General features: G+C 37.3%; 1 protein-coding gene across 1 annotated transcript in view; it reads left to right on the top strand.

Annotated features, from left to right (window-relative positions):
* The window catches only part of LOC124372476 (regulator of telomere elongation helicase 1 homolog), a gene marked incomplete at its 3' end in the record, with an annotated part of 45,202 nt that extends 34,694 nt beyond the window's left edge, over nt 1-10,508 (top strand). Inside the window, 4 exon segments of the mRNA XM_046830878.1 lie at nt 628-896; nt 7,318-7,366; nt 7,368-7,559; nt 10,324-10,508. Coding sequence (XP_046686834.1) covers nt 628-896; nt 7,318-7,366; nt 7,368-7,559; nt 10,324-10,508 — 695 coding nt within the window.
* Nucleotides 10,509-13,375: the final 2,867 nt, after the last annotated feature.

Raw genomic sequence — 13,375 nt, 5'->3', positions numbered from 1 at the left:
CCGCAGTACAGGGACCGGCTGGCCGATGTGAATGACACCTTTTTTTCGTCTGTATATATGTGTTACCTTACAGGATATGCTCTCTTCTGTGTGATAATATAAGTAACTCTGTCAATGTTAGCTTTGTACTGACTGTCTCTGTGTGTGTGGACAGCCACTGTTTGTGGGAGCCGCAGTACAGGGACCGGCTGGCCGATGTGATGACACCTCGTATATATGTGTTACTTACAGGATATGCTCTCTTCTGTGTGATAATATAAGTAACTCTGTCAATGTTAGCTTTGTACTGACTGTCTGTGTGTGTGTGGACAGCCACTGTTTGTGGAGCCGCAGTACAGGGACCGGCTGGCCGATGTGATGGACACCTCGTATATATGTGTTACTTACAGGATATGCTCTCTTCTGTGTGATAATATAAGTAACTCTGTCAATGTTAGCTTTGTACTGACTGTCTCTGTGTGTGTGGACAGCCACTGTTTGTGGAGCCGCAGTACAGGGACCGGCTGGCCGATGTGATGACACCTCATATATATGTGTTACTTACAGGATATGCTCTCTTCTGTGTGATAATATAAGTAACTCTGTCAATGTTAGCTTTACACTGACTGTCTCTGTGTGTGTGGACAGCCACTGTTTGTGGAGCCGCAGTACAGGGACCGGCTGGCCGATGTGATGAAGGAGTACAACTCAGCTCTGGAGGCAGAAGACTCGCGTGGTGCGGTGTTCCTGGCCGTGCTGCGAGGCAAGGTGTCGGAAGGTATGGACTTCGCAGATGCCCGCTGCCGTGCAGTCATCATCACCGGACTGCCTTATCCACCTTTCAAGGACCCCAGAATTATTCTTAAGCGAGAGTATGTTGATAACCTTCGCAAAACTGATCCTAAGGTAGGTTCTTTGTTTTATGTTCTTCACCTTTGATTAACTTAATTAAACATCTATTCGCTTTCTGTGTACTTTAATTACACCGATTTGTTCTGAATAAAATGTTCTACAAATTTTATTACAAATGTTGATGTGTTTTCTTGATGAAATAACAAAAGTTATTGTTGTCCAAAGATGAAAAAATGTGTTTTTTCACTCCATTTTTGGCATTTGACACTGGTTTTTTTTTTTCAAAATCTACTTAACTTACACTTCTGGGACCTGTTTTTATTTAATTTATCAGGTCAAAAACTATAAGAAACAATTGAATTCACCCTTTAATCTACCTTACCAGAATTTCAGGAAGACCTTTGGTTTTACATGGTGAGCTGAAATTCGGGCGAAATCTTTCACTAGCCGTAACATGCTAACTAAGCATTTCCAAACCCATGTTTATGTAAACTTTTTCATTTTTTTACATGTAGAATGAGCGTCTACAGTTTCTACATATCTTTGTGAATCACCTTGTATATACGAGAATTAGTTCAACGTACAAATATTTGGCCGTACAGAGAAAAAGATGGCCGACACTTAACATTCACTGTGAAAGTGCTCCTCATATTAGTGCAGTTATTAGTAGGGTAAACCCAACAAAATGCTTACTAGATACTCACCACCCACAACTTCAACAGCAACTGTAAGTGTTACAACTATAATATAATACAAATATAAAAGATAAAGCAAGAATACATTGAAAAACTATAATAGCACATAGCTGAACCTACTTTAAAAGGCAGCAATTACACATGAAACTCGTATCCAACTTGAAGAAATATACCACTCTGAGAGTAGCTGAAGCACACACCTCTACATAATTACAAATACTGTAGTATAATTTAGTCAGACAAGCTTAGCTCATTGCGGTAATAATAATAAAACAAAAGGTTGACTGTGACGTCACAAAAATTGCCAACACATAAGCGACTAAAACACGTCACTGTTATCCTAACACCATCAAGACAACCTCACAGGCGCTACACCATATGTGACAAGGCCGCTGACCCAGATACCGTGTCAGCAGTGCTACACAGTATGTAACAAGGCCGCTGACCCAGATACCGCGTCAGCAGTGCTTATGCTACGACAACACCTCTTAGCTGACTGCAGTACAACTAACACTGTACTGCTTCTATCTGGCTGACAAGGAGTTTGATCACCCATAAATCAAACACATTTATTTTCAAACCTCTGACTAATTCTGACCACTAGAAGTCTGCCAAATCTAGTATAAAAAACAGCTCCCTTTATTGATCTGACATATTTTTACTCTGACCACTAGAAGTCTGCCAAATCTAGTATAAAAAACAGTAGTTTCTTATTCTGACAAACCAAATTTTTACCCCATTAAACTACTTTATTAAAACACAAGACCTAACAAATTGAAAGACAATTAGGCAAAGTCATTAAAACTGTTCTCTAACTGAAACCATTAAATACAAGGTTCTCAAGAAATTGACAGACAATCAGACAAAGTCATTAAAAACTGTTAAGACTAGACATACTAAAAATTACATAATCTCAAAATGAACTTCAGAAAATGCCTTCTCACCGGGGGGACCTGGTATTTGCCAAAATAAAGGGTTACCCACATTGGCCAGCAATTGTTAAGGAAACAATACTTAACGAAACAAAAACAAATGTCAAATAATTATGTAGAATTCTTTGGGGATAAAACCACGGCCAAAGCTACAGGAAAAGACCTATTCTCTTACAAACAAAATAAAACACTGTTTGGGGTACAAAAAGTTGATAATTTTAAGAACAAAAAATTTAACGCTGCTTTAAGAGAAGCTGACGAAGCAAATACAATCAGTGAGAGAGACACTCTTTATAGCTGGTCCCTCTAATGGTATATGCAGCCAGAGAAATAGAACCTGAAATCGAACTCGGTGAACTAAAAGAAAAAATATTAAACATTGACAACATTGAAGAAACTGACTTAGAGACCTCACTTTCACTTGCGGCAGAAGTTGGCAATGCACTTTTAACTGAAAACCACAAATTAAAACAGGACTTACTAAATGCAAACCCTTATAAATTCCAAACTAGCTCTGGATATGGAAAGAGCTAAAAAACACTTCACAAATAAACTACCAAGGTCAACTTAAAGAATTAGAGGACGAAAAGGAAATAATTATACACAAATATAGCACAGTTTTGGAAAAACTAAAACTATGCTGAAACCCAGTTATTAAAAGAAAAACAAATCCAGGCTGACCTTAGAGAAACTATTTGAAGAACAAGACAGAGAGAAGGAAAACATAATTTGTAAACTCCTTAATGAAATTAAACAGCTCAAACAATATAAAAGCAAAAGGAGCCAAGACTTTGAACTTAAAGTACTAAAAAAAATATGGAAACTCAAACTGCCGAGACACATGAGAATAGTTCAAGTTTTGTCCTCAACGAACTAACTCACCTAAAGAGGAGACAAGAACAAACAGATGAATCCATCAAGAGAATGGAAATGCAAATTCATCAGCTAAAAGTTCCTACATCTCTCAACAACCCTACCGACTCTCTCTACCACTACTGACCCAGAGCTTAACAATACCTTAGACCAAGCACCGATCAACTTTTTGACCACAAATATGGAGAATAAAAACTAACCAAATTACCCCAGGAATCAGCCAAACCTGTAGTCAAAAACTGTATTACAATGAATTCGACTGTCAGACAAACAGCAGACAAAAATCCATCCCAGACAAACGGAAATATAAAAGTCCACTGACATTTGGCAGAAAGGGGAAAAATATTTTTCAGTGTATCTCTCCAAGTTGCAAAGCATGCAGCTAACAATTACAGAAAAATAGAAAATCCCCACCTTTCAGCAACAACGTCGAATAGCAAAACCACCCTTTACTGCAAAAATTCCGTGACAAAAATGAAGATATAAGAATCTTTTATGACAACTACATAGACTTTTACAAAATTATTAATACCCATCACACAAATTAACTCAAACAGACAAGCCTCAGAAACACAACTCTGTTTCCCAAACATTCAACCAACTCCACAAGTAAACAGAAATTTTTAGGGGTTGACAGAGAGACTAAAGTCCAAAACCTAAATTGCTGTTACAAAATAATAGACAGGAAAAAGGACAAGATCGGATAAGCAAAATAAACCCTATTTTACAATATTTCACCAAAATACAGACAGAGTATCTAATAAAATTGACAAGCTAAATACACTTCTTAACTCAATTGAAACCAGACATTGTAATCCTAACAGAGCATGGACAAAAAAAAGGAGACATTAGACAACACCAAGACTCTTAGGATACTCATTGGTGGCAGCATACTGTAGGGAATTACACACCAAAGGAGGTGTAGCTCTTTAATGTTAAAGAAGAACTAGAAAACAAAACTGAGATTGTTGACACACAAAACATTTGTGCCGAGATGCTCTGCGAAGTGGGCAACATTAAAGATTAATCTAAGCAAGTCATCGTTCTATATCACAGGAGTTTATAGAACAGGAAATAACGTGGAAGAAGGCCTGGAGATCATATCGGAAGCTCTTCAAGGGATTGAAGCAGAAAAACACCCAACACTCCTCATCGGTGATATAAACATAGACTGCCTCAACAAGAAAAGAGGACTCTAGTCAGCTGACTGACACATTAGCAGCATTCAACATGTACAGAATTGACTTGCCTCCAACCAGAATAACACCTACTTCGATGACCTCAATAGACAGTGTGTGTACCAACCTCGGCCAAGAAGAGATCTATGTTGAAGTTTTAAATACCGGTATCTCTGACCATACAGGACAACTGTGTACAATATCCAGAAACAAAAACACATCCTCACCCCAAAATGACTGTAGAAAGAAGAAATATGAGCAACAGAAAAACCTACTAAGGCTCAAAGAATTACTGAGGCAGCAAGAGTGGGAAGATATCTACAATACTGATGACACAAACGAAACGTACAACAAATTTAATAATGTCCTAAACCAAAGCTTTAAATCAATCCTGTCCAGTAATAAAATCAAGATATTAGTAAGCAGAAAAATCATTACCTTTTGAATGACCCAAACTGCTCTTACTCCTAAGACAAAGATTTACATCAGCTCAAACTTTGTTATAACACAACAGGTAGAGAGGATGACAAGAGGAATGCTGCATTACTAAAAAAAGACTATGACCTAAGACTCCGATACCTAAGACAAAAAGATACTGCATCTAAAATTGCTGAGGCTGACAATAAAACAAAGGCACTCTGGAATATCATAAACACAGAAAGGAAATCAAAAAATGAAAAGAATCTGCCTATTTAAACTTGATACAGGAGATGATGAAGTTACAACTAACCCAATAATAATGGCAGACTACCTAAATAATTTCTTTATTGATGCGGCTAAAAAGATTATAGACATGAATGGACTACACAAAAACTCACACACTTCTATCACCTGGGAAAAATGTAAAACTTAACACCATTACTACTCACGGCCAACCAACAGTTTTAGAAATGTCCAAGATTATTAGGTCATTAAAAACAAAAACATCAGCTGGGCTATGATGAAATCTCATCAAAGATAGTTAAGTTATGTGAAGACGAACTAATACAACCCTTAGTTAATATTACTAATAAATCATTTCAATCTGGAATCTTCCCGTCTGCATTAAAGTTGGCTAAAGTTTACCCTAAATTTAAGCAAGGCTGCACAACACAAGCACTAAAACTACAGACCAATTTCTCTTTCTCAACCTTTTCTAAAGTGATTGAAAAAGTAATGTTAACTAGACTTATTGAACATCTGGTGACCAATTCTTTACTAACACCTGACCAACATGGCTTCTTAGCTGGAAAATCAACAACAACAGCCTTGATTAGTCTTACGGAGTTCATAATAGACCAGCTTGAAGCAGGCAATACATGTACAGCTATTTTACTAGACTACAGTAAGGCTTCTCGATTGCCTCTCTCATAAACAATCTCCTTGAGAAACTGTCAACACTTGGCATACAAGGTACTTCAAAAACATGGTTCACCAGCTACCTGACAGGACGAAGCCAAGTGGTTGAAATAAATCACACAAGCAGAAGGGAGTATAAAAAAGATTAGATCAGTACCTAAATTTGTCTCACGCGGAGTCCCACAGGGATCAGTATTGGGTCCCAGTTTTTATTCATCCTCTTCTCAAATGACTTTCCTAACATATACACAAGACTATAGTAAAGGACTTATGTATGCTGATGACACAGTTCTATTACTAGGGGAAAAATTACCAAAAGATCTCGAAGTAAACGCATTTATAGCACTCAACATGGCCATTCAATATTGCCATAGAAATGAATTGGTTGTCAATGAAAGAAAAACAAAACAGTTAGTACTAGGAAAAATACAAAGAGGATACAGGGAGGCTGACTGAATTAGAAGAAGTCACTTCCACTAAATACTTAGGTATAACTATAGACGATGACCTCTCATGGACTCCACACATTGATTCTGTGTGCAAAAAAAATCAGCACAGCACTGTATGTAATACAGCGAGTGAAAAGCATAGGTGACTTAGTTACAGCAAAAAGTTGCCTACTATGCGCTGCTTGAGACACACCTCCGATATGGAATCATCGTATGGGGAGGCACCACAGCAGGAAACATACAAAGGTTACTGGTGCTGCAAAAACGAGCCATAAGAAATTCTGGGAAGTCTTCAATACAGGGAAACATGCAGGGATTCCTTCAAAAAACTTAGAATACTAACTGTTGTAAATTTATACATCCTAGAAGCTGTGATGCATGTTCACATCAAAGCACCAGAGGCAGCAAGGACCTATGCACAAAATGCATCAATATAACACAAGACATGCATCTGATTTACTGCCTGCCTCGCCATAGGCTCACAGCAACTGAAAAGAGTCCAAGCTATGCTGGCGCCAAGATGTGGAACGCACTTCCTGAAGACTTGAAAAAAATAGACCGGAAACACTTCAGACAAACCCTTAAGAACTGGCTACTGGATCGACCATTTTACTCACTAAACGAATTCTACGGAAGGAGGACCTAAGACCAACAAGACAACTAGACCTAAAACCTTTATTTGTTGACAACAATTACTAAACTTAAAGTTTATGTAAATAAAGATGATTTGACTTTGACTTTGAGTATAAACATTAGGCAGTTTGATTCGGCGTGGCAATAATGTTCTACTGTCAACACAGAACTTAATTCACATCCATTGGAAACATGTGTATCCAAATGGAGCAATTCTTAGGGGTTAAAAGAATCACATTACGTTATAAACCTGGAAATGTCAGTATATATGTTTTGTAATAATTGTAACTTTAAATTCATATGGAAATAAATAATTTCAGGCAAGATTTATTAGGTTATACTACTGAATTTTAGTGGCACATGCACTGAGTCCTTGTGTTTGTCTTAGGGCTCTCTCGGGCAACGAATGGTATCAGTTGGAGGCCACCAGGGCTGTGAAACCAAGCTGTGGGCCGCGTGATCCGACATGGCAGCGATTTCGGAGCCATCATGCTCTGTGACTGTCGGTTCGAGTCATCCAACATCACCAACTCTCTGTCAGCTTGGGTGCGACCCCACATTAACAAGTGTCAAGAGTTTGGACTTGCCTATGGTCGTGTGTCCAAGTTCTTCAAGAGCATGGGGATAGCGGTGAAGTTGATTTGTTAAAATTAATTTATACAGTTCAGGATGTCAGGAGGAAAAAGGCTAATATCTCTAGAGGATCTGGATGATATATCATGATGGTAGTTAATGGGAAAGAAACAATCCAATCAAAATATCGGCCAACAGTTTCATTAAAAAAAGATCACTGTCTATAATATTGTACAGTTTTATTTTGGATAAATATAACCAGACTTTTGTATAAATTTATTATTCCTGTAGCCGCTGTGCCGTGGAAGGAAACTTTGTTCGGAACTCATTGAATTTGATCTGAAACACATCGATCTTTTTCTAATATAAAACTGAATTAAAACCCGTGTGATTACTGTGTGGTTCCTGTGCTGACAGTGACAGCTGACAAAATAAACTACTCTTGTTACATGTTGTTCTTGTTTTTTGCTGTGTACTGTTGCAAACACAGTTATTTTGATTAATTGGTTTACTGCATTTAAACTGTTTGCTCTAAATGCTAAGAAGTAGATCATTTAGTGAAATTTTGCAAAACACAATTGTAAGAAGACCATGATTATCTATCCTGTTGTGTGTCAAAATGTATAAGTCTAAATTACCAAGTGGTGCAAAAAGAACGCTTGGATTTGAGTAGCTAGTATCAGTGGAAGTGAGCTGTCAGAGGCGTCATTTGGTGTATTAGAGTGTCCAGTTTTTGTAATAACAGCGCAGTGGACCGTGCAACAGAGTTCAATGTCATGCGCAATGGTACGATACCTGACCGTAAACACGATACTTTGTTGGGTAAGCTCATTTATGTAACTAACAGCGCAGGTGGACCGTGCAAACAGAGTTTCAATGTTCATGCGCAATGGTACGATACCTGACCGTAACACGATACTTTGTTGGGTAAGCTCATTTTGTACTAACAGCGCAGTGGACCGAGCAACAGAGTTCAATGTCATGCGCAATGGTACGATACCTGACCGTAACACGATACTTTGTTGGGTAAGCTCATTTTGTACTAACAGCGCAGTGGAAGGACCGTGCAACAGAGTTCATTGTCATGCGCAATGGTACGATACCTGACCGTAACACGATACTTTGTTGGGTAAGCTCATTTTGTACTAACAGCGCAGTGGACCGTGCAACAGAGTTCAATGGTCATGCGCAATGGTAACGATACCGTGACCGTAACACGATACTTTGTTGGGTAAGCTCATTTTGTACTAACAGCACAGTGGACCGTGCAACAGAGTTCAATGTCATGCGCAATGGTACGATACCTGACCGTAACACGATACTTTGTTGGGTAAGCTCATTTTGTACTAACAGCGCAGTGGACCGTGCAACAGAGTTCAATGTCATGCGCAATGGTACGATACCTGACCGTAACACGATACTTTGTTGGGTAAGCTCATTTTTGTACTAACAGCGCAGTGGACCGTGCAACAGAGTTCAATGTCATGCGCAAATGGTACGATACCTGACCGTAACACGATACTTTGTTGGGTAAGCTCATTTTGTACTAACAGCACAGTGGACCGTGCAAACAGAGTTCAATGTCATGCGCAATGGTACGATACCTGACCGTAACACGATACTTTGTTGGGTAAGCTCATTTTGTACTAACAGCGCAGTGGACCGTGCAACAGAGTTTCAATGTCATGCGCAATGGTACGATACCTGACCGTAACACGATAACTTTGTTGGGTAAGCTCATTTTGTACTAACAGCACAAGTGGACCGTGCAACAGAGTTCAATGTCAATGCGCAATGGTACGATACCTGACCGTAACACGAATACTTTGTTGGGTAAGCTCATTTTGTACTAACAAGCGCAGTGGACCGTTTGCAACAGAGTTCAATGTCATGCGCAATGGTACGATACCTGACCGTAACACGATACTTTGTTGGGTAAGCTCATTTTGTACTAACAGCGCAGTGGACCGTGCAACAGAGTTCAATGTCATGCGCAATGGTACGATACCTGACCGTAACACGATACTTTGTTGGGTAAGCTCATTTTGTACAACTAGATCAGTTACAAGAGAATAATTGAAACTGGTTGTCCTCGAATGGTTTTGACCATGTTAAGTAGTCTCGCACCATCAGCCCTTTGATGGATTGAGATTGTTCAGAAACTTTAACGTGATTTTGATCAATGAAGAATTATTTGTGAGAGAATGCTTGATACCGAAGCCAATGATAATGTTGTTTTAATGATGAATAATGGAAGTTCACATCAACTCTCTGATGCTATTTAAAAAATAAATAAGTACTTTAGAATTCTCAACATCCAATTCTTAAATTGGGTAGTAAGCTGATTTGGTATTGATCAAATTTGTGTCATTAAAATAAGTCTACTTATAGCATTTTAAAATTAATGCTTTTTTGCATCACCTGTATAACAGTTTTAATTTACTGCTCTGATATGCAATCATCGTTATTTTTCTAGAACATGTCTTTGCTTTCTTTGGTATTACATAGTGATATTTTAATAATCTGCAACTAGAGTGTTTATAGTAATAGAAAAATGGTTATTTAAAAACTAGGCTTCATGCTCTCTAGGAACAGAGCTTTTATTGACAGAAGCACAGGTAATTTACATTACCTCTCACTTTAATGATGCATATATTTTTTAAAAACATATTTATTAAAGAAAGTTAAGTAAGGTTATGATTTAAATTTCATTAGACATTTTAACACGATGGATTAATTTGAGTTTCATGTTTTCTTTCTTAACATCCATTTCATTTTGAATTTATGAATCATACTAATTTTACATTTTCTTAATTTTCAGCCACAGACACGGCCTATTCAATCAGGTGCTAGTTTTGATTCTGTGGAAGGTAAAGTGCGGATAAAGGAAAAAGCTGAACAGCCACGAAAAGAAAATTTAAGTCAAAATTCAATGCAGCAGTTTTTAGAAAAAGGTTCTACAGACACAACCGAAAACGAAGACTTCAGCACAACCTTCCCCCAGTGGTCTGTTTGATGCCATTGATTGTCTCTACATCTCAGGTACTCATATACAGTAAACATCCTTAACCTTTATATTAAAAATAATTTTTTTTTACTTTTGAGGCTAAATAGACGAAATACTTTGTAGCAAAAAACAATGTGGAAATCCAGTAGTCATAAACATATTTTAAAAACGGTACATTAAAACATTTATTTTTATATTGTAAAATTTTCACTGTTTGTCAGAAACTCCTAAAATGGATGTCCTTCAAGCCACTGGCTTAACTTTTTCCTGAAGATTGAGTTATTGAGAGTGTTCATAAAGGTTGGAGTTTGTTATGGAATTTGGAGCTACTGCACAGTAGCATTTTTCTGCCAAAGTTGAGTCTGAACCTGAGGAGAAAGGCTCTTATACAATCTTATTTCGGGCTTTTTCACTGTCATTTTAAATTATGATTTTGATTGTTTGGGACTCTTCTCCTTACGCAAAATAAAGTATTCATCATCCAAAAAGAAGCTGTCAGAATATTGGCCGGAGTCAATAAATATCATAGTTGCAGAGAACTTTTCAAACTTTTTAAAATATTAACATTATTCTCTTTATATATACAACAATACCTACTTTACCTCTGAGCTAATTTAGATAACGTAAATGTAAGGAAAAATGTTTATAATTATGAAACAAGAAGTTGTAACAATATCAACCTACCTCAAACTAGACCAGCTAAAACCGAAAAAAAGCCCAATGATGATGGCTATTAGACTATACAATAAGTTACCATTAGATATAAGGATGCTAAGTGATATGGAATTTAAAGCTGAACTAAATAATTTTCTTTGTAAAAGATCATTTTATTCGGTGGAAGAGTACATCTCAACAGTGTGGATGAAGCAAGACTTTTAGAATGTTCATTTTTTACAAAAGTTGTAATATTGTATTGACGTGCCAATGTATTTGTGTGGAATATTTTTTGGCAGAATAAAATTCTTATTCTAATCTATGGATGGGCAAAAAGTAGTTGGAGCCAATACATACAAGGTATTGGCGTGTGTCATTTCATATAAGACTTCCCGTTTCTTTGCTTATACAATGACTTGTAAAGTGCTTGCACAATCTTTATCTTGCATGTTACATAAGGTTCATGATGGATTTCCAGGTTATTAAGGCCAGTAATAATCTGAGATACATCTTGTTCTTCTTTTACTCTTTCATTAAGATAAAACAAACAACAGCCCACTGTTATCTGTGTATTTTAAAATCTTATCCATGTGTCTTTATCTATTACTTTTTTAATTAAAAATCATTGTTATCATTAACTACTTATCCATATATTCTAGCATTAATAATTACCACCAAAAGTGTAAAAACTATTGTTATCACAGTTATATAGCACCCTCGGGAACGACATCAAGAAGAAGCTCACACGCGTTCATCCGAGAATTGAAGTCACGTTCTGAAAGTTCCTGCACTATCGCCATCTTATAGGGATGAAAATGAAGATCATCACGGAGAATTCTTCTCACAGAACGATCGCATAGTCCAAGGGCAGATGCATGTTTGCGCGCAGAACGCCGTGGTGATCGCAACATTGATGCTCTCACTGCTTCATCGATGTTCTCAGGTGATCTAACGGGCCGAGGGACTCCAGTTCTTCGTTTTGTCGCACTTGCAGTTTGTCTGAATGTAGTGACCCATGTAACAATTGATTTGCGGTCTGGGACGGCGACGTCTCAAACAGGGGCTAAATTAAAGTCGAATTCTGAATAATGCACTGCTGTGCTTTTGCAATAACCGACAACACATCCGCTCTTGACAAAGTAGGCCTCAACGGCAAATGGCACGCTCCTCACTATTCCAACGGCCCAGGATGGCGAACTTGGAACCGTGGTCGGGACACGAAAACGATTTACAGTACACCGCATCTCTCAAGAATGAGATCCACTCAGCGCTCCGCTATGAACATCAACTAACACTAGAATGGGCCGCCGCATTTTAACTCTAAAAGGGAAAGTTTATGTCTGATTCGCATCACCCTGGTCAATTCTTGCTTCAATCTCAAAGCTTCACACTGTGATTTTCTTTTTCCTGATTATAATAAATGTAATAATGTTGTGTACTATTTTTTTTTTTTTTTTTTTTTTAAATTATATTCTTCCTATAGTTGAGTACCTTAGATTATTTTTTGAGAAGCCTCTAATTCTTGACCTTAAAATTGCAACAACGCAATCAGAAACAAAAATGTAAGTATTACTGAACTATTTAAATATACAATTAATGCAAGTAAAGTAACTCTGATTATAAAATTAAAATAGGATACTTATACATATCATTGGCTCTATTTTTGTGTTTTGTTATAGGAATGTCCTTGTTAATTCTCTTTCTTATTGCTCATTCCAAAGAGCTAGATTTTAGCAGCGTGCCATTGAAAAACGAATAGCGGTCACGATTAGGGTATACCTTGGGTCTCTCTTCCAAACAATGTGGGTTTTGGGCTTGTGAGAGCTAAGAGATCCAAACATCTTTTAGCGAAGGTTTGTGTGGCCTTAGTAATTACTCAATATTGTCTCTTCTGTTCTTCTCTACTTAGCACAGAAAGAATTTCTTTTTAACTCCTCTCTTCCAGTTCTTTAAGCAAGTGTTCTCTCTTCTCCTGTTTCTAGAGGTCTTATCACTCTCATCTCTCTAAGCATAAAATAGGATCAAAAGGATAATAACCTTTTATTTGTTAATTAGAAAACTCTTAATTCTCTATCTCTCTCAATTCAAATTCCTCGTCAATCTAATTGCAGAGTGAGATCAAGAAAAAAAGATATTCTGAGGAAAATTGCTTTAACCAACCCAAAAGGGAAAAAAACACAGACAAGTTTGCCTGTTGAAGAAGAAAAAAAAA

The sequence above is a fragment of the Homalodisca vitripennis genome, unplaced genomic scaffold (assembly GCF_021130785.1).
Source record: "Homalodisca vitripennis isolate AUS2020 unplaced genomic scaffold, UT_GWSS_2.1 ScUCBcl_3328;HRSCAF=8798, whole genome shotgun sequence".
In the NCBI taxonomy this organism is placed as follows: domain Eukaryota; kingdom Metazoa; phylum Arthropoda; class Insecta; order Hemiptera; family Cicadellidae; genus Homalodisca; species Homalodisca vitripennis.
The sequence above is the reverse complement of the archived record's forward strand: the minus strand, read 5'-3'. Positions and strand labels throughout refer to the sequence as shown.